The sequence below is a fragment of the Notothenia coriiceps genome, unplaced genomic scaffold, assembly GCF_000735185.1.
Source record: "Notothenia coriiceps isolate Sejong01 unplaced genomic scaffold, NC01 NC01_scaffold00034522, whole genome shotgun sequence".
Taxonomy (NCBI): domain Eukaryota; kingdom Metazoa; phylum Chordata; class Actinopteri; order Perciformes; family Nototheniidae; genus Notothenia; species Notothenia coriiceps.
In genome coordinates, this window is record NW_011367223.1 from 8684 (window position 1) to 29125 (window position 20442).

General features: G+C 42.3%; 1 protein-coding gene across 1 annotated transcript; it reads right to left on the minus strand.

The window, feature by feature from the left end:
- Window positions 1–11343: 11343 nt before the first annotated feature.
- sost (sclerostin) lies at window positions 11344–16534 on the minus strand. Its single transcript, XM_010790687.1, has 2 exons — window positions 15955–16534; window positions 11344–13212 (listed from the first exon to the last, which is right to left on the minus strand). Exons 1-2 carry the CDS (start codon window positions 16235–16237, stop codon window positions 12806–12808), a joined length of 690 nt encoding a protein of 229 aa, XP_010788989.1. The 5' UTR covers window positions 16238–16534; the 3' UTR covers window positions 11344–12805.
- Window positions 16535–20442: the final 3908 nt, after the last annotated feature.

Consider the following 20442-nt stretch of genomic DNA (forward strand, 5'->3'; position numbering starts at 1 on the left):
TCGTTAGCTTCTTTACCCGTAGCTACCATGGGTACTTCGTCTCAATGCATATAGAGTAGGCCGAAGTGCGACGTTAGAGTAATCGAGGTAGGCGTATCTTTCACTGTCCACCGCACTGTCCAGTCGTCGGAGAATGGAATGAATACGATTACTCGAGCCCGCATCAGGGGGGAGGGAAAACAAGCTCCACACCTCTAGAGTTCGTACACACTCTAGAGTTTCATCCACACTCTAGGGCAGCTATCCTCCCCCCAACTACACATAAAAAGTGCTCCCACTTTTTCGGGGTGAGCAACGCGGAATACCACATAGTATTTTTACAAGGTTAGTGTAATCATTACCGTATTTTTCACTCGTCCACCGCGGCGCGGGGGGTTTACACAACACACACACACACACACACAACCACACCACACACACGACAACATCACACACACACACACACAGTTATAAGGTCTGGGTTTATACGACAAGCGTCGACTAGTCTTGTGTCTTTCCGACCCTTTAAGAAATCAAAACAGATGTACATGGTAGTTACACAACGGGGTGGTTGGTAGTGTTTCAACGGTAGGGACTAGATGGCTCGGGGATCGTAAGAAGTGTACGCACAGCCAGTAGTTTTACAGTGATGATTACGTTTTTGCGAGCATATATAACTAGTCTACATCGAAGTTATGGGAAATTATTACACCACTACTCCTGCTAACTTTTGTCTCACTGGGGGTATCACTCTGAGGGGCCACATTTGGCTTAGCCGAGCTTCAAACCTTTGTCTTCTGTAAAACCTATAGCGAAGCACTAGACCGTCATCTGACATAAGACCCAGTAACCCCTTTACTACATTGCTTTGTAAATTCTCACCCCACGGACCTTATGAAGTACGGAAGTAAGTGAGAGGTCCCATAAAGCTCTGTCTCAGACGCCTTAAGGCAGACTAGCCGGGCTTGTTCTTTGTGTTGGAAAACCGGGGAGGATTACAGTGTGAAAGGAGAACCAGATACCCGGAGGCACAGACATCTCAACCCCCTCTGACATTTTTTTATTGTGTTATGTGAGTGTGGGATTTTCTAGGAAGGTAGAGAAGAGTAGGAGAGCAGAGGAGTGCGCAGAGGAGGAGTGAGAGGAGGCAGAGAGAGAGACAACGACCACTACACATCTTTATATGGTTTTATTGCAAAATATTACTATCGATGTGAGCGAGAAGCAATTGCCGGCTACTTCAAACGTCGCATACGGTCGGTAGTCACAAGTCAAAAATTCGCGAAACGTATGGCGAGTTTCAGCACACGATTCTTGCATAGGACCGGGTCTCTTTTTTTTTTTTTTCTCGTTTAGCCGCGATCCGGTAAATTGTCTTTGTCCTTAACGAAGATTCTTTATTCAAGTCTTTCGATGACTGAGAGTTCACCCTGTGACAATCTCAGTTTTCATTGAGAGGTTACATGGAGATCTTGTCTCATACGTCTAACCCCGACTAGTCTTGTCTTCTTTCGTGGAGGGCAGTTTCCCCCCCCGACTCGGCCACCAACCCCCAATCAGTGTGTCGAGGGAATGGAGCAGTGGGAATGGCAGGGGAGGAGGATACCGACAGTCTCGGAAAAAACCACACACAACACACACACACACACACACCACACACACACACACACACAGCACACACACACACACAAGCTCGGACCGGGACCGGGGGAGGAGGGGGGAAGGACGTCAGAATTGGAGTGATCTGTCTCCCCCTACCCAAGGAGATTATGTTTTCACGCGACATTGCCACCCGGACGGCGAGAGAGAACGAAGCGAGAGAGGAGACAAAAGACGGACTCTACACATCTTTATATGTTTTATCGTAAAATATTGAATTGAGAGAACAATTGCTGTCCACTACTTCAAGCAATCGCATTTGGGTCGGTAGGTCACAGATCAAAATTCCTAGCGTTCCTAGGTTACAAAACAAAAAATTACCTGGTCTTATTTGATCAGAGGCGTCACGGTTCATACGGTTAAGCTTGCGTGCTGGTCTCACAGTATAACCTGGACGGCGCTGAACTGAAAAATTCTTTGTATAGGTGTTTCATACGGTTATGGTACTTAAGTTGATGTTTGTAAAATTATGTTTAATCTGTCTGAAAAGAAATCGACAGTTACGACGTTTCTCAGTGCGAGGGTGACATACGTAAGATGGAGGGTGTAAGCTTTGACAAAGAGCGTTGACCCAGAAACGAACACGGTGTGTCGGACTTTGGTGGGTATTCGTTCGTCGACAACGTTTCTCTCCGATAGGTGGCCCGCACAAACTGGCGGGGGATGGTGGTGACATGCGGTAAGGAAGGGGGGCTATTACGGACGAGTACGAGAAAGACGATAGTACGATAATGGGCTAAATAAAAACGACAATACATACATATATTTGACAGTACAAGATATGACGCGACATACACTCGCCGCCTGATACTCTACCTTTAGATCGGTCTCGAAGTTTAGGCCGACGGTAAATGTGGAACATTCGGGTAATAAGAACAAAATGTTCACAAGTAGTTACACCGTCGATGCATTCCCCGGGAACTCTTTTAATTTGTAAGTGTATACAAGTAGCTTACACGGCGGTAAGCGGGGTCAAACAAACCCTTATTAGACGCTACAAAGTGATACAAAGACCAGTCCGGAGAATTGTTTGCTTAAAAACCATTGTTCTGAGTCCGCCGCTGAGATTTAGTCCGTTCAAACACTAAAATTGTGACAAAGCTACTTGTTATGTAATATGTTTAACGGCTGAAAACCGGGTATTCAAATTGTGTATATGGCGAACATCGCGGAGGAAAAAAAAAACACAACATCCCGAAGTTCTATAAAAGACGTACAGTGCACTCCGTATTGTCGGGTGCCACAGTAGAACGGAAGTGAGCTGCACGACCGGGCAAATGTGTTGTCAATAGAAAAGACCGAAGGAAGTAGGAGACTTAAAAGGAGGGGCAACGGGAGAGCGAAGTCGGTCCGTGTGTTCTTACTCAACCTAGCACTTACTTTGTGAGGAAGGGTTCTCGCATCTGACAGGGATAACTCTGGCGACGGCAAGGATCCAGCTTTTCGAACGTTGTAAAATGTTCGTCTTAATCTGGAAAGAATGACGAGTTACGGACCGGTTCAGTACATGAAGGGTTACATAGCTAAGATTAGGGTGTAAACTTATTACCAAAATGCTTGGACCCAGGCAAACGAACACCGTGTCGTGGACTTTGGCGTATCTTTGTCGACAAGTTCTCTCGATAGATACCCACAAACTGTCTTGTCGCGCGTCGCAGTAGGTGGTGGGTGAGCATGCGGTATGGGGTGGGGAAGGCTAGGTTAAAGAACTCAAAAACTGTAAAAATCAGAAAATTTTCATACGACAAAAATTTTTATATAACGTGGCTACCCCGGAGCGGGGGGAGAGGAACCCCGCTGCTAATAGGGTCTGTTCGTTGTGACCTGCGTCGTCGATCCGAGTCTTGGGGTCCATCTCTGACACTTGCAGGAGTCGGAGTCGTTGTGTTGCCCCTGCGCGGGCGCGGGGGCTCTCTCTCTACAACCTGGAGTGGCACGAGGAGACAAAGACTGGATCGGCACGCCGCAGGCACACAAAAGACACCTTCGACTTTAAGGGTTCCCCTCCGCCATGGGGGGTTGGGTACATTTATAAAAAATTTTGCGGTATGAAAATGCTTCTGCATTTTCTGACAGTTGAGTTCTTAGCACTCAAAAGTCCTACCTGTCACACATGACCGACACCGAAAGACAGTTGTTGGACTATCCGAGCAGAACCTTGTCCCGAAAAGAATACCCAAAGTCACACACCGGTTCTTTGCGGTCAAACCATTTCGTCATAAGTTTACACCCTATGGGCTTGAGTACTGTAGCCTCCCATACGGCTGAAACGTCGTACTGTTAATGCGTCCCTGTGGGCGCGAGATTAACAAATTTAGAACGTTCGAAGGTGCTGGAAATCTGCCCGGTACGAGAGTTATCCCCTTCGGAGTTGGCGAAACCCTTTCTCACAACAGTAGTGTCTAGGTGCGAACTTAGAAGCAACACGACCCGACTTCCTCTCCTCTGCCCCCTGCCTTTTAAGGTTCTCTACGTTCTTCGTCTTGTTATTGAACAAAACATTTGCCCCGGGTCGTGCCAGTCGAAAACCTCTGTTTTTCTACTGTGGCACAATACGACTCGTACGGTTTTATAGACTCGGGATGTTTGGTGTTTTCTCTTTTCCATGTTCATATGGAAGGCACAATGTTTTTTATACGGTCGTTTTTCAGCATATGAGACATATTACATACACACCAAGGGAGCTTTGTTCACAGATTAGTGTCGGGCCGGGCGGCGGGTGCCCAGGAGGCTGAAGGCGCAAATCTCAGCGCGCGTCAGAGAAATCGTTGTTAAGACAAAACGAATTCTCGATGCTTTTGTATTCATTCGTAGCGTTAAGTGAAGGGTTTTGTGTTTGACCTTACGGCCCCGCTAGCTGTTAGCTATTGTAAGTCAAACTTACAAATAAAAGAATCCCGATGGGCATCACCGGTCGTAATCGAGCGTGTGAAATTTGTTTTTATTACGGAATGTTCACATTACTCCGGGCCTAAACTCCGAGACTTTCGATTAAAGGTAGATATCAGGCAGTGGTATTGTCCGTGAGCGAGCGGTGTGGAATATTATGTGCGTGATGTCGTGTTATTTATTGTACTAGACGGTGCTTTTCGTACTCCGTCCGTATGAAGGTGTTTCCTACCATGTCACGCCACGATACTGCCACCGGAAAAAGACAGTTTGTGGACCTATCCGAGCCAGGAACTTGTCCGCCACAACGTTAGCCCAAAGTGCACACGACCCGGTGTTCGTTTACTGGTCAAACATTTTGTTCATGGGAGCGCCGGGGGGGCGGCTTAGTATCGTTCACCTACCATACTGGACAACCCGTCGACTGGTCAATTCTGTTTTTCCAGATTAAACACAATGCGTTACAACATTCAACTTAAATTCCACCATAGACCTATGACGAAGACCTTATACAAACGCGAATTTTCAGTTCAAAACGCTCAGTATCGTGTGAGAGACAAGTACTATCGAACGTGCCTCCTTGAGTCACAGATAAAGACGAGGTAAATTTTTTATTGTTGAACCTCCAGGAACGCTAGAATTTTGATCTTGTGACTACCGACAAATGCGATGCTTGAAGTAGCCCGGAAAATTGTCTCTTCACTTCATGATATTTTGTAAATGAAAACATATCGAAAGCAAATTGTGTAGTCGTCTTTGTCTCTCTCTCTCTCTCTCCTCTCCCCGTCACCCGTGGAATGTCCCGGTGAAACAAAGGTCCTCGGCTGGGTGAGGGGGGGAGACAAGATCACTTCATTCTACCCGTCCTCCCCAGCCGTCTCCTCCGGCCCTGAGTCCCGGTCCGAGTGTGTGTGTTCGTGTGGTGTGTGTTCGTGTGGGATGTGTGTGTCGGTGGTGTGGTGTGTGGTGGTTATCCCGGACTGTCGGTAGTCCTGGTCTCCATTCCGCCCACTCGGTTCATGGCCCCTCGACCACCCTGATTGCGAGAACTGTCCTTCGCACCGAAGAACAGACTAGTCCGGGGTTTAGACGTATGAGAGCAGACTTATCGTAACTCTTCCAATAGGATCGGAAACTTGAGATGGTCACACCCGCGACCCGCTCGAAAAGACTTGAATAAAGATCTTCGGTTAAAGCCAAAGAAATTACCCGGATCCCGCTTAAAACCGCAAAAAAAAAAAAAAGAGAACGGTTCTATTGAAAATCTGCTGTGAAACTTCCATGCGCGTTCGGAAATTGATTCTTGTGGCTAGCCGGACCCGATGCGACGTTGAAAGTAGCGAAATTGTTCTCTCAGTTCTGGGGGCATATGCGCGTTCGGTTCTTTCGCAATAAAACATATTAAAAATGTGCCACTATTGCTCATGTAAACCTACTACTGCTGCGCCCCCTGTAATCTCAGATGCACCGAGTCATTTTGTTCTGGAACCGGGCATACAGTACATGGCCATATACTAAACAAACTACAGAGCCCATTCCGTGTTCCTGTTAGTGTTTACTTCCTCTCTGCCTTCTTCTGGTGATTTATCTGACGTCCAGCGCTCCGTCTTTTAACCTCTTTTCCTTTCTCTTTCTTGATCCTCCTTAGCAACCTTCATTATAGTCCTTGACAGTGGTCTGTACTGGATTAACAACGTGTCACATGTTAAGAATTTATAATCAGAATCAAGTATTCAACTAAGCCGTGTAATTCAAGTTGTTAGTAGCCTTAAGGGCCTACACAGTTGTTATGCTATACCACATTGCCCTTCATTGGATGTATAATGAGCTGCACTAAACTACATTTTAGCATTTAAAATACCTAGCCATTCTTTTGCGGTTATTTTGGTGAAAGTATCTCAAAAGTAACTAAAAAGCAGTGTAACTCATTACATTTCAGAGACAGTAATATTGTAATGTAACTTATTACTTTCAAAAGAGAGTAATAAGTAATATGTAATATATTACATTTTGGAAGTAACTTGCCCAACACTGGTTATTATATAATTTTAACTTGAAACGGGTCACGGGAGACCAGAACACAACATAAGGGTTGAACAAGCTTATTGCATGAGAGTGATCATCTTGTTTCTTTTCTGTTTATCTAATCAGGTAAAAGTCTGATTTACAAATTTGGTAAAAAGTCAATTACAATAGGACATAAATATTGTCAAATGTCTGTTGGATGTTCTTGTCAGTACGCTTGCATGTTTGCCATAATAATTTGATAATCTCAAATAAAAATCTCATCTTGATTATGTTATCGAAAGATCTGCCCCTTATTGACAAAAAAAACAAAAACACTCAAAAACACAAAAAAACACTCAAAAAACAAACAAACTCAATCTCATGTTTTCACGAAGTTGAACATCCATTATTTTTAGCCACTGAGAAAACATGTTTTTCCATTAAATATACCCAAACTCTAAAAACTCTCAAACTCTTACAGCTGTTACCTGTAGTATATGTTCTGCTGTTTTACAGGCAATTCGACAATTTCAATATCAAGAGAGCCACATAATGTTGACAAAGTCTCTAATCTGTTGTTATAAATGTCAATGGGTTTTTTAATGAAGTTTTCCCTCTTCTGGAACAAAACCCAGATGGCTCTTTATAATGGCAGGAGTAAATATCTTTGCTGTATAAACTCACTTGTACTTTTTTTTTATCTCGATTTGCAGTTAAGTAAACGACATAAAGGTTTACAACTCGTCAAATGAAAACAGACATTTTAATTGCTTATGTGTGTGGAGGAACTGCCCTTGCTTGTGTCAGCTTTTTTCTTGAGTTGTCAGATACATTGACCTCATGATAATTACCCATTGACAGGCTGTGTAAACTCTCGATACTACACGTGTGAGATCTGCCTTTTTATGCCCTCTCGGTCGGCCACACACAAAATAACATACTGCAGAGTGTGAAGAACATTAACCAATCCATCTTCATCTTTTTTAAAGGGAAATTGGGGAAATTGACCGTGAACTTTTGCAGTACAACCTAAAACACACAAGCAAAAGACAGGTTTGTTTATCCCAGGACTGAAGTATCCTATATGTTGGTGTGAAAGTCCATAAGGTGATGATTAAGCACAAAAAAAGCATTCTGCCTCCACAACCTTGGGGCTTGCTGTGGTTGTTTAGAATTGTTGACAGCTCTGTTTCCTGTCCTCTGCACCTCCAGTTGTCCTGAGCACATATGGTTTGCCCTCCTCGCTACATGCCTGGCCTCGGCTGAGAGGCCGAGGCTTACATGGCTCAGTGGAGGTTCCTGACCCATGTGGTGCTACTGTCCATCTCTGGAAAAGGGTCATCTACTTCCACAACTTTCTAATGAAGCACAAAGAGAGTCATTGGTTTGCTTATATTTGCCAAGAATAGTGAATAAATCTCTGAGATGCAGTCTAGATGCTGAAGTAAACATAGGAGGACTTATTTGATCAGCCTTGACCCTTTTCCCAGTTGAGAATTACACTTTCAGGAAACCCTATCTACTTTCCAAAGCCGGCGTCATTTGAAGAACATGTTTTTTTGAACTTTTTTCAGCGTTCCTCATTCCTCTTAGGTCGCCAGACATCTCTTCTGGTTTCCATTTGTTTTAAGTTATTAGCGCTCATGACCTGATAAGGGAGTGGTTGGAGGAGCGCAAACATCCGTCTCCGACTACATCCGTCATCGTCCACATGTGTTTGACTTGAGCAATAATATCCGCTCCTGGAAAGGTTTGACTCAAAGGCCCGGAGGTGAAACTACCGCTGTGTAGACGCGTTTATGTAATCCTTGACGAAGGTTTGAAAATGATGTGTGCTGGTTTGTTCACTAAATATATTCCATTTTAATAAACGTCTTGGACAACCAGCAGCATTGTTCAGCACTTTGACTGCCTATATGCAACGGAGCAGAAACACAACACTTAAAGACTTTTATAGGAGTTGGTTTTTGGCATGTGAGATAAAGTACCTCACATGCTATGAATGTCACCTCAAGTCAGTTTCCACTCTTGGTTCTTTGCAGTCAACAGAAGAGACTCGCTTGCTTTTGTAAGACGGATCCCACTGGCGAAAAACCCACATTAGTCAAGGAGCTCTTTATTTGCAAATGATATACAGTCTATTTAATTTGTCTGTCTCTTCTGCATTTGGCAGAATATCAGTTAGGGCTGTGTTGACAATGAAGACATTGAAGTGGTTGCCTTTTAGCCAACTTTCTGGCTGTGCGCAGGACAATAAAGCTTGCTCTGCACAAAGCTGAAATTAGATATTTTACCGTTCCATTATATGAGTTCAAAGGAGGATACATGCATTTATGAGTTATATTGAAGACGTGGCGAGGTGGAGATTCTCTATGCAGTGGAACAGGAAATAGCTTTGTTAGGAAACAGTGATTCTCTTTAGGAATGTTCAGTTTAAAAGCAAGGTTCACAAAGTGGGACTTAAGGCATGTTCAACACAATGATGGTAGAAGTATTCAGATCATTTATTTGAGTAAAGGTACAAATAGCACACTGTGAAATACTCCAATACCAGCACAAATATTTTGCATTCAGAACCTACCTTAAGTAAAATGATGTAACTATTATTATTATTACAGTGCTGCATGTGTTTAAGATTGTGCTAATTCATTTATATACACCGTTGGGTAGTTTGATCTACAGAAATGTATCATATTCTATAAGACCATCATATGTTTATATCCTCAGTGTCCTGTAAGGACTACATATCTCTAAAAGGTTCTCTCAGAAAAAACGATCTGTTTTCAGCTTAGTGATGATGCATTTTCCAGGTGATCCATGCAGGTTTTTAAATAGTTTATTTAACTTAAGATGTTGGGAGGATTTGGTTCACAGAACAGGAAGGGTGTGAGAGATCTGCAGAGAAACTAAAGATGTCAGAATAACAGTAGTAGCAAAAGTGGAAGTCCTCAAGTAAATGTACTTTCTGACATTTAACCACTAATTCAATCGGATAAACAGTGTCATTTGTAATCTCATACGGGGCAATCCTATTATTTCTGACCCTCCCATCCAGACATTTATTTTGTTCAGAATGTTAGTTCTATAAATATTCCTTATAGGAGGCATGAGTCAACGAGGCTGTGTTTGCAAACTCTTGGCGATGTGTGTACCTAATCCCGCTCTGTTTCTTACACTTGTAACAGAGCAGGGGTCCTCTGGGACTTCTGCACCTGGTATTCTACACACAGTCAATGACACTTACATGGGGCTTGAGCATAGTGTCTATATTTGTGGGAATAGATCATACGTGACTTCTCGTGCAACTCCCCAGGTCTGTGAGGGTCACCAGGGGGTCACTGTGTGTGCAAACAGTAACACAGGGCAGATGCTTTGTCAGCGTCAATATATTAAAAAGGTATTGTTAATGCATTGAAGTATGTGTTCCTGTCTTTCTTGGGAACCTTTTAGTTGCCAGAGTAAAATCACGGCATGTCTGTTCTCTCTTAGAATACAGAGCTTTAAAATGACATAATGAGTGCACATTATGGATGATGTAGTGAAATTGAATATCTACTGTTCGCCATTGGCACGACAAAATACGGGCTCTCGGCCACAGTTGCCACAGTGATTTTCTGTGTTGTGTTTATTCTCAGTTTATTTGGTGCTCTATGGGAGCCCTTGTGCTGGTAATTAAAAATACCATTTGCATATAAAAGTCAGCATAAACACCTCATTTAACTGTGGTAAGTTTGTCTGTGCCTGGATTCAATCCAGTTTGAGTGAAAGACAAAAGTTGGTTGGGCTGTTGGCAAGTGAACTCTAAATATTACAAGCATCCACAAAGACGGATATGTTCTGAACTCTCAAACTCGCAGCGTATTGGGCCAGAAGCAGTGAGGGAGGAGAGGAATGATGTTGAGTGATGACTATGGCTCATATCCACCCTCATAAACAAAGAAATGGAGATGGCAAAAGGGAAGATTCTTCTTCTTTTGCAAAGCTGTGCAGACACTTTGAACAATGGCAAACCTTAACTTACTTATTGACTGAATTTCCTTGCACGGATAGAGATTTTTTTCCAGGAATACACGGCAAAGTATTACTTTACGCCTTATTTAGAAACAAATGCACTTTATAAACAATTAATACACTTAAAATTACACTAGTTAGAAGCAAATATAAAAGGACATTTTCTGAGTGTATTAATATACAGTATTTGCCAACAGTTATAGCTTCAAAGATCAAAGCATATTCTATTTTATTAAAACTGTTATAACTTTATGTTTACACATTGGGGGAAAAAAGTACTAAGAACTTTAAGTAAAAGCAGCAATACCACATAAATATTGTGGTACAAGTAAAAGTATTTGCATTAAATACGTCCCATTTAAAAATAATGTTTATTACTGGATCCTAATTATTGAATCAATATTGTGGTGGTGAAAGTGGAGCTTGTTTTTTATTACTTTCTTTACTATACTTTTTTCTATTTCTTTAATAGCTTAATCCATAATAATGGATAATTTATAGGTGGATTATATTTAGTTTTATGTTTCTAACCCTGCAAAATAAAGCTGTCAAAATAAAACATACAGCAATTGTTTTAGAAGAAGTATAAAGTAGCATATATTAAAAAAAACGTAAGTAAAGTACAAGTACCTCAAATTTGCACATAACTTCAGTCAATCACATGGATGCTTCAAAGTACAAATACATTGAATACACTTATATCTGCTTACAACCACATAGTAGTGTGTTAAATCCAGTTGGTTGGGGATTCAGATGGGAAAAATAACAGATAAGCCAGCTTTTTCAAATATATCTGCCTTTACTTTATTCATGTTCTGTACATTATTTCATTTTCAAAGTCTCTATCATACTATATGACAATAATGGCTATCATTTACTACAAAAGGTTGCATAAATAATTTAAATGTGAAATAAAAAATAAATATGCAGTTAATTCTTTGTAACAGTCCTTCTTTAGTGTCTGTAGAAACCAGCCCCCCACCCCGTCCCCCCACTGCAGCGGACCACACAGGTATGATATGTACAATCCCAGCTCTCAGCTTACACCACAAACCCCTTCCAGTTGCTATTCCAAAACATACAATCGGGAAAAGAAGCAAACATTGTCGGTACAGTTAAGACAACCATACAAAAATCAGGAAGCAATAGAAGCGGAATGACTATATGTGGAAACATTGTGAATATTCTTCATGGAGAACAGTCCCCATTGCTGAGGAAGGAGGTTGTGACAGACCGGGGGTCAGATTTTTATCAGAATTATTGTTCTCATTATGTTATGTGTATTCCTATCTTTCCTGTTGGAGCTATTTACAGTATGGGAGCGGACACAAACGAATGGATTTTGGCTGTGGATGCTTGATCGCTGCTCTATTTGGCCCTTTACAAAAGAATTCCGGTGTGTGTGGGCGTGCTGGAGAAGAGCTCTGCCCTTAGGTAACAACGCAACCATGCTCTACTTTCTGATGCCTCCTACACACACACATGTGCACTTTTTTTGTTCTGTGTGTGTTTCCAGCAAACAGGAACTGGCTGGAGGAAATGGCTTTTTATGACTCGAAACAACACAGGAATAGGCTCATTTAGTAATTAAGGAGTCACAGGAATGTCCCCGTAGTGTCAAAACTGCTTAATTTCTCTGTCTCTCCTCACTCTGCATCTGGCTGTGGGGAAGGTTACTGCGACTGACAGGCCTGGAAGAGTGCTGTGGGGCTATCCCGATGAGTAAGGCCTTTAGTGAGCTGCCTGCACCGCTGCACAGAAACCTGTCAACATCAGAGCCCCAAGAGCTGCCACCATCTCCTCCACACACGCACAGCCAAAAAGGAGATGGATTACAACCACTTTGGGGCGAAGATACACCTTTTCAGCTTTAAAAAACATTGCTCTGCATCCGCTGGATGTTTGTACAGATGGGCTGGAAGCCTTCGGGGAGGACTTCTCATTAAATGAAATCTGTTTGTGTGCAGGACACAAACCAAAAGAGGCTTGAGCTGTTGGGGCGATTAGATACTTTTTATCCAACATAGTGCTACATCTGTGGCAAGCCCCCTGGCAGTGACTAACTTTGTCATGCAAATAAGCAGCCGAGTTCACAAATACATTGAAAAAATGAAGACTGATGACTTAAAAAACCAGTCCAAAAATTAGCTTATGAATTTGCTCTCTTTGATATTTCTCCTCCCTAGTTGAAGGAGACGTTGTTGAATGGTGTGTTGTGTAACGTGTGTGTGTGCTTTGGTGTTTGTCCTTTGGAAGAGCATCAGTACGAGTTTCCCATCAGTGTCGGCGTGTTGTTCTTGTTCCGGACTTGAGACAAGCGACTGTGCTTCTTGTTGCGTTTTGGCACCTCTTTGAGCTCTGATTTGTTGTGGTGGGGCCTGAAGCGCTTGCACTTGCAGGAGGTAACCACGCGTATTTTGTAAGTCCGAGTGTTGCCGTTGGGACAGTGCAGCTGCACCCTCCTAGTCCTGGAGTGGGCCGGGATGCAGCGGTAGTCTGTGGTGCTGCCCCTCCACCACTTCCCACGGCCGATGGAGTTGGGCATGAGGTGTGCGGGCATGCACTGGCCCGAACACACCAGCTCCTTCACGGGCTTAGCACTGCGGCAAGATCCGTCCGTAATGTAACGGGTGGAGCGCAACTCCCTGCAGCTCAACTCCGAGGCACCTGGAATGGAAGAGCAGAATATCACAGTTACACTCGTGGCTTCAGCCCAAAACACAGACTTTGAAGTTCTGCACACTGTAAATGACATTCTGCAGGTTGACCGCCCTAATGCTGCAGCTGTGTCCGACTCCAATATGTGCTAACATCTCTCCGATTCTGTCAACATTAGGTCACCCATTCTGTTTTGTGTAAGTCAAACTGCAGTTCAATCCTGACATTTTATGAGACACAAAAGTGCAGCCGAAAAATGCACTTTTATATACCCAACTTAATGTAACAATTTGTACATTTAAGAGTAGATTTGAGAGATCATATCAGGGTTTCCCAAATTTAGTCATGGTCTGATCATTAGCCGATGACGGGTTTTGACAAGGAGATCCAGCTGGCAGCAATCAGCTGATAGCATATCCAGACCAGAGGCCATTAAACAGCTCAATCAAACTTAATGTAGGTTTGGGCTGGAAGGAAAGCTGGCATTCAGCGTTGGCCCTCAGGAAATGTATGTGGTGATGGAGGAGTAAATAGCTGTCTGGTTATTTTAAAGTAAGTGTACGGTTTTGGACAAACTGGACATCTGCCAGACTGATTTGAGAAAACACACTCCCGACTGTAATCCCATGTTTCGGCCGCAGCCTTTTAACAGCCGTATTCATGAGTTATTGTCCTGCAAGTTTTTTGTTTTTTACAAGCAGTGTGTAAAGACTGGGCAGAGGAACTGTCGGTTTAGAAATGATACACTCCGAGAGGGATCTGTTTTTCTCTGTGGCTTTCTTTGCAAAAAAAGGGCTGAACAAAGGATGAGGTGACTCTTTTTTTTCCTCTGCACGAGAACCTGATCTGATGTTATTCTGTGGTTGCCACTGAAGGGACCACAGTAGTATACAATGACTACACTGGGCAGCAGTTCGCAATAATTACCACCATAACCCAGAAAGTCAGGTTGTCTTGTTCGGTCTCTCTGTGCCTTTTCCCTACATTTCCTGTTCTCCTCTCCACTATAAACCTGAAAAAAATCATTACTAATGATGGAGGCCTGCACACTGGACTACTGTACAGTTGCGTGCGCTGTTGCTCTCCCTCGGCGGTAAAAGAGCAGCCCTGGGAGAGGAGTGTAGGGAGGCCAGGCAGTGGTCCAAAGTCCCTGCTGTGACCCCACAGGGACCACGAGCAGGACGTCCTGGGACAACACCGAGTGATGAATGACGAAAATAATCCAAGAGATTTCTGTCTCCGAGTGAACCACAACACATAGGTGCTTATCCAGATGAAAACACAGGGATGCACTTTTCCAGCTATATTTTGGAGACTGCGGTTCATTATGTGGATTGGTTATAAACATTTGGGAAGCCCACTTTAGTCGATAAGACTTGTTCAGTAATTTGTAAAGCTATTTTTATACTGAATTTAAATAGACATTTGGTGATTTTGCAGTAATCTTTGTGAAATAAACTAATTGATTAGTTACGAGTACGAGTGTTAGCCGTCTAAGATTTTCTTAAGGACAGCCCGATAATATACTCAGACAACGTATCCGTTATTCTTTTAATCCAACAAATCATCTTCTTCTCCAGTGCCCGTGATTAAATCTTTGAGAACATTGCACTACCCATCTTGAATGCATGAGTGTGAGATTATTGTACATGCACCACTCGATCAGAACATACAACCTTTACTGGCAACAGGTGGGAATCATTCTCAAAAGGCAGTGTTGCGTTTAAAAAGCAATTTCTCAATACAGCCCACCCCAAAAAACGACATCCCCTGAAAGACAAACTGCAGGGTTTTCAGAGACATGTTGTTGCAATCAGATGGTAAGTAGAGCTTGACTAATAGTATAAAGAGAGAAGGAAACAACCTGGAAGACAATGTGAAAATGTTGCCCTGATGTCTCTCTAAATGCTCCACTTGAGATTGTGTAGGGGAAGAAACCACAAGAATGTGTCTGTGCCGCTCTCAGCACCCGTAGACTCTGGCAGTGGATTAAGCAAGAAAACACTTCCCACACAGGAGAGCTGCTCGTGATCAGGGAGGCAGTGTGAGGAAGAAGTGAAATGGAAAGACGGGTTGTCTTTAATACCTTTTTTTTTAAAGTCAGATCCACCGATTACAACAGTAGTAGCCTAAGTATACATTTCCAAGATTACATTTTTTTTAAGTCAAAACAGCGGATAAATTCTTATTCAAACATTTAATCGTTTACAATAAAACTACTTGTGAAATTAATCTTAGTTTTTAGGCATAAAATGCAGCTTCTCTAAACGCCTTTGTAAGGTCAACGGGACAGTCTCAGTTCCCACCAAAATCTAATTATTTAATCCGAAAAAGGAAATATACATGTTTAAACAAAGAGATCCTACACTATTTAAATTGAAAAACTAAATATTTTTATGATTTTAAAAAATACACTAGTAGTATCAATTTATTATAAAAAGGTAGTGTGGCTCGGCTGTCTGGATATTAAATAATATATTGTCATGCTGTCGGCCTCCTTGGATACAGGTTTATAGTCTCCGTAATGCTATACAGATTGAACTGACGTTTTTAAAAAAAAACAAAAAAACATTATGTTTATTTATTTGTTTGTTAACTCCCTCACTTTTACGCACCATGCCTTAAATTAAACCTCACATAAAAAGTACCCTTTTAAGATTGACTTGGAAAAAGACATTTAAATACCTCACACGTGCCACCTGTAACACAGTTTTTCCCATACTAATAGAGTGAAAGTAGTAGGCTACTTACTGTAGGAGACAGTGTCCGCGCTCCTCCCGCCGCTCTTCGCCCTGTTATTCAGGGTGTTGTTGTTGTTGTTGTTGTTGTTGTTGTTGTTGTTGTTGTTGTTGTTATTGTTGCCGTTGGCCGTCTGTAATATCGTCTCGAGAGGGGTCCGACTGTTTTCTCTGTACTCCGGTAAAATCTCCGTGCCATCGTTCTTTAGTACCTTCCATCCCTTCACGGCGGTGCAGCATCCCTGCAGAAGCAGCAGCGCGAGGCTGGAGACGAGGAGGGCCAGAGACACCTGCATGCTGGAGGCTCGGCGGCAAAAGTGAAGAAGCACGAGGAGGATAAAAATGTTACGCACCAGAAAGAGCGAGATGATGCCCTCTCGGATACGTCGGTCAGTTCTACTGTCAATGCAGGAGGCGCACGCGGTATTTAAGCCTTAGCGAGTTCTCGTCCAAGATGACAATTAAGCCTTACACGGAGTGGGAGGGGCTGAAGCTGGAGTGAGACTCATTGAGAAACTAGGAGGAGAGGGAACAAGACGAGGGGATACAATAGGGGAGAGAGAAAAGTGAGGGAAGGAAATATAATGATAAAGTTAAATAGAGAAGTTGACGGAGGAAGGAGAAGGAGAAACAGACGAGAACAATTTGGAAAAAGAGAAGAAAGTGGAAAAAGAGAAGAAACTGGGGAAAATGTAGGAAATAGAGGGCGGAGGAGATAGAGGGCAAAAGTGAGGAGAGAAGGGTGAAAGGAGGGAGAAGTATAGAGTAAGAAAAAGAGAGGGGTAAGGTGAAATGAAAGGAGAAAATAAAAAGACGTAAAAAAGTAGACGGGGAAAAGAGAGATGATAGAAAACAGAGGAAAATGAGCCGGGAGCTAAAGAGGTGAGGAGATGAGAAGTGATAAAACAAGAGAAAGGTTAGAGGTCAGAGGAGGAGAGAACAAGAAGAGAGGGAGTGTGGGGGAAAAGAAAGGACAGAAGATAAGATGAAGAAAATTCAGAAGGAAAATGGAGATGTAAAATAATAATCAAGAGGGACATTTGAGGGGAGATCAGAGAAAATGTAACAGAAGTTTACAAAGACAGTGGAAAAAGAGAAGAAGAGCACATTTATTGTTGGAGGCAGCGGATGTGCATCTCACTGTGTTCGTGTTGTTGTTGGACTTAAGTTTACAAAGCTTCTTCTCCCCCTCCTCCTTAATGATTTCCGGAGCATTACGTGTTTGAAAAGCATTTAGGGCGTTTGTGAGGTGGTTTATTTTTGGACTGCTGTCTCATGCGCCTCACACTCCTCCTGCATCCTGCTCTGTTCCTGATACAGGGCAGAACACAAGTGAATCATTAATCCCTCACGTTAATTATCTATCATTACAGCTCTGTGTAGGGACATCAAACCATAATGAAATGTTCTATATCAAAAGCCTCCGCTTTTCAGATCTTCATCAGCTCTTAAATCCTGCAATTAGACAGTGTCATGTATATTGTACACATGTATCCATGTATGTCATTTACATCAAACATTATCTTTGTATCTGGTTTGAATATTATGGACTGAAGACTGCATGTACGCTCTTCTCAAAGTTCTTGGCATGCATCTCATTGCAGTGATGAGTGCTGACAGATGGAGGCTCTTTTATTCAAACACTGCCCTCTTGAGGGGGAATAAACAAGGCTTGTGAAAGGAAAATATGTGATTATTGTGTTAATTAGCATCACACTGCTTTTTTGCAGGAGCAGCATGGGCATTCAGAGACAAGTCATCTTGGAAGATAAACAAATAAATGATGAGGAATGTATGTTGCCTTCGTCAATGTCACTGCTTTGACACATCTCGCACCCATTCATTTGAGGCACAGCGAAGCTTCCATAATAATATGTCACGGTACATCTACTTTTATACAAGCCTTAAATCAGAGTTTTGTAACGCCGTAGCCAATTGGTTGTCCATTGCAATTCAAAATGATGGACATTCTAGGGGTAAACACTTCATTATAAAATGATATTGTAAGATGAGGTTTACAACATCATTCTCTTCTATAAAAAAAGACGTGTGACAACACTCTGTGATCAGATGTAAAACTGATTAGGTCAAATGAAACTCTTTTGAAGTTCAATGACCCCTTTTGAAGTCCTATCTATTATAATTTGCATCAACAGCACCTAACAGAAGAGTATCCTCTGGTGTAAATGAGCCTTCTGTTATTCTGCAACGGTTACCATCAAGTTTAAAAAATGACAGGATACTGTCCGTACTGTATGTGTGCTACGGAGAGTAAATGTTTTGGCTGCAATATTATATGTATATGAATATGTATTTGTTTTTGGCAACTTAAGAACAGCATTCATTTGGATACGCAATTTTGAATGCAAGTACTTTTTTCACTCTCAGTTTTGGTCTCTGAGGGAATTAGCTCTTTAGCAGTTAAAGCTCACCTGTGTTCACAAGCTAGCCTACTTTGCCTGACTGTCGATTGGTGATAGGAAGGTAGTTGACTGAAAACAAGAATGATGAGAGCAGGATTTATAGGCTACAAAACCTAAACAATGAGCTAAGAGACGAGCATCCATGTCTAGTAATCAAAGACTTGCATTGTAATGTGCATTTTTTGAAAAAGTTATATTTATTTCTTGTAATATGGACATGTTTTCAGTAATTCTTCAGTTTGTGTTGTTGCAGTTGAAGACTGGAGGAAGTGACTGAAGTATAGGGTTACCTTTCTTTTAGCTCTTGTAAGTGATTGCTGCAAGTTAAAACATTAATTGTGTAGCTTTAGGTGCCTTAAGAGGATATATCATTAAAAACTAGAGACAGGCGCAAAATGGAGCATTTCAGCCTATGGGTGAATACAAGAATATTCAGACAGTATAAGCAAAATAATGTGTTCTTTGAATTTAAGAGCATGTACACACACTAGTATGAACCCAAAAAACCAGTATGCGCCTGAAAATGACCATCCTATGTCCTCTTTAAAGTTTAACATTATGAGAAACAACGCTATGTTTTAGTTTATTATTCGTATCCAGGAAAGTCCTGTCCAATTTATTCATGTTCACACGTATTATTAGGGCTGTTTTGACCAGTGGCAAATTCTGAAGTCAAACATGATTGTCATTCATAAGCCAAGAGCTCTTAAAGTAACCAGAGCAGAGAGCCATGTCTTTCTATTGTGTTACAGCTCTGAGGCTGTGCCAGGTTTTTTTAGTGAGCGATGGATGGCCCCACTGTCTACACAAAAAGCCAGCTGTGATTACAGTCTTCTTGTCAACGTCGCGACCGATGTCAGTCACAGTCTCAATTTAGACCTTTCTTTATAGAGCCCTTGGGCCCCAGCACAGTGTTTTTATCATGATAACAGTACAGTGAGGCCCAAATAACATTCAGATGCTCCCCAGATTGCAAGAAAGCCTCCAGCAGTGCAAAGGATGGCAGGGCGTTATTTAATGGAAGTGGAGAAAAACAATGTTTTCAGTCCATGAACGAAACCATCTCAGCTCCTTGTGTTCCGTTTGGTTGCATGATTCATTGTACAAGATTGTAAACTGCTTGAACACACAGGTTAGAAACAAACAAGCCAGTGAAAGTTAAGCAGGAGGTTTTGTGACTGTGCCGTGTTTTTAAAAAGTCTGCAGTGTTCGACTCCTGAGTTTGAGAGGGGTGAATTATTCATAATGTGTCCACCATAATTATGTAAAGTAGGTTCACGTTCAGCGTTGGCTTTCCACATCAGTCCCCTAGACAGATTTAAAGTGAAAGCTTTATGATTGCGAGTGGGACTGAACATGTGGAGCAAATGGTGACACATTGCTGCGACGTGCCACATGTTAGTCAAAATTCCTCATAACATAAGTGCAAAGTAGGGCTAAAGAACTTTTTTTGGTACCAAAAAGTTTCCGCAGCAACAAGTATGGAATTATGTTAAATATTTTAAACTTGGCATTTCAAATTCTGATCAGATATCCATAAGATTAATTCTCTTAACAATTACAGACTATTCAGGTACATTCTTGTACAGATCATTTACCAAGCACTTTACATTAGAGTTGCTCAATTCGTTAAACATTAAAGTGAAGTTGTTGTAAAAAATATGGTTTTCATTTTTTGGTATCAATATCATAACTCACTGGCAGTGGAACTCGAACCATCAATCAATCAACCAATGTTTATTTATATAGACCAGGGGTCGGCAACCCCTGGCACGCGTGCCAGCATTGGCACGCGGCACCGTAACCAGTGGCACACTAGGAATAAGTGGAATAAGTGTGCAAAAATATTTAAATTGTATTTTCGGATCCTGAACGAGACCGCCACCAGAGCGCGTCTCCCCGTTACCTGCAGAAGGAAGCCATGCACGCAACGCAGCCCCGCTCTCTTTATCTCCAGGTGACTTTCTGCCGCTTTCCTCCGCGGTGCAGTGCTGATCGTTTCACCACGGAGGAAAGCACTTCTCTAATTGCAGTACCCATAAGGAGCTGTACAAATGCCGCAGTTTTTGCGTGGCTGT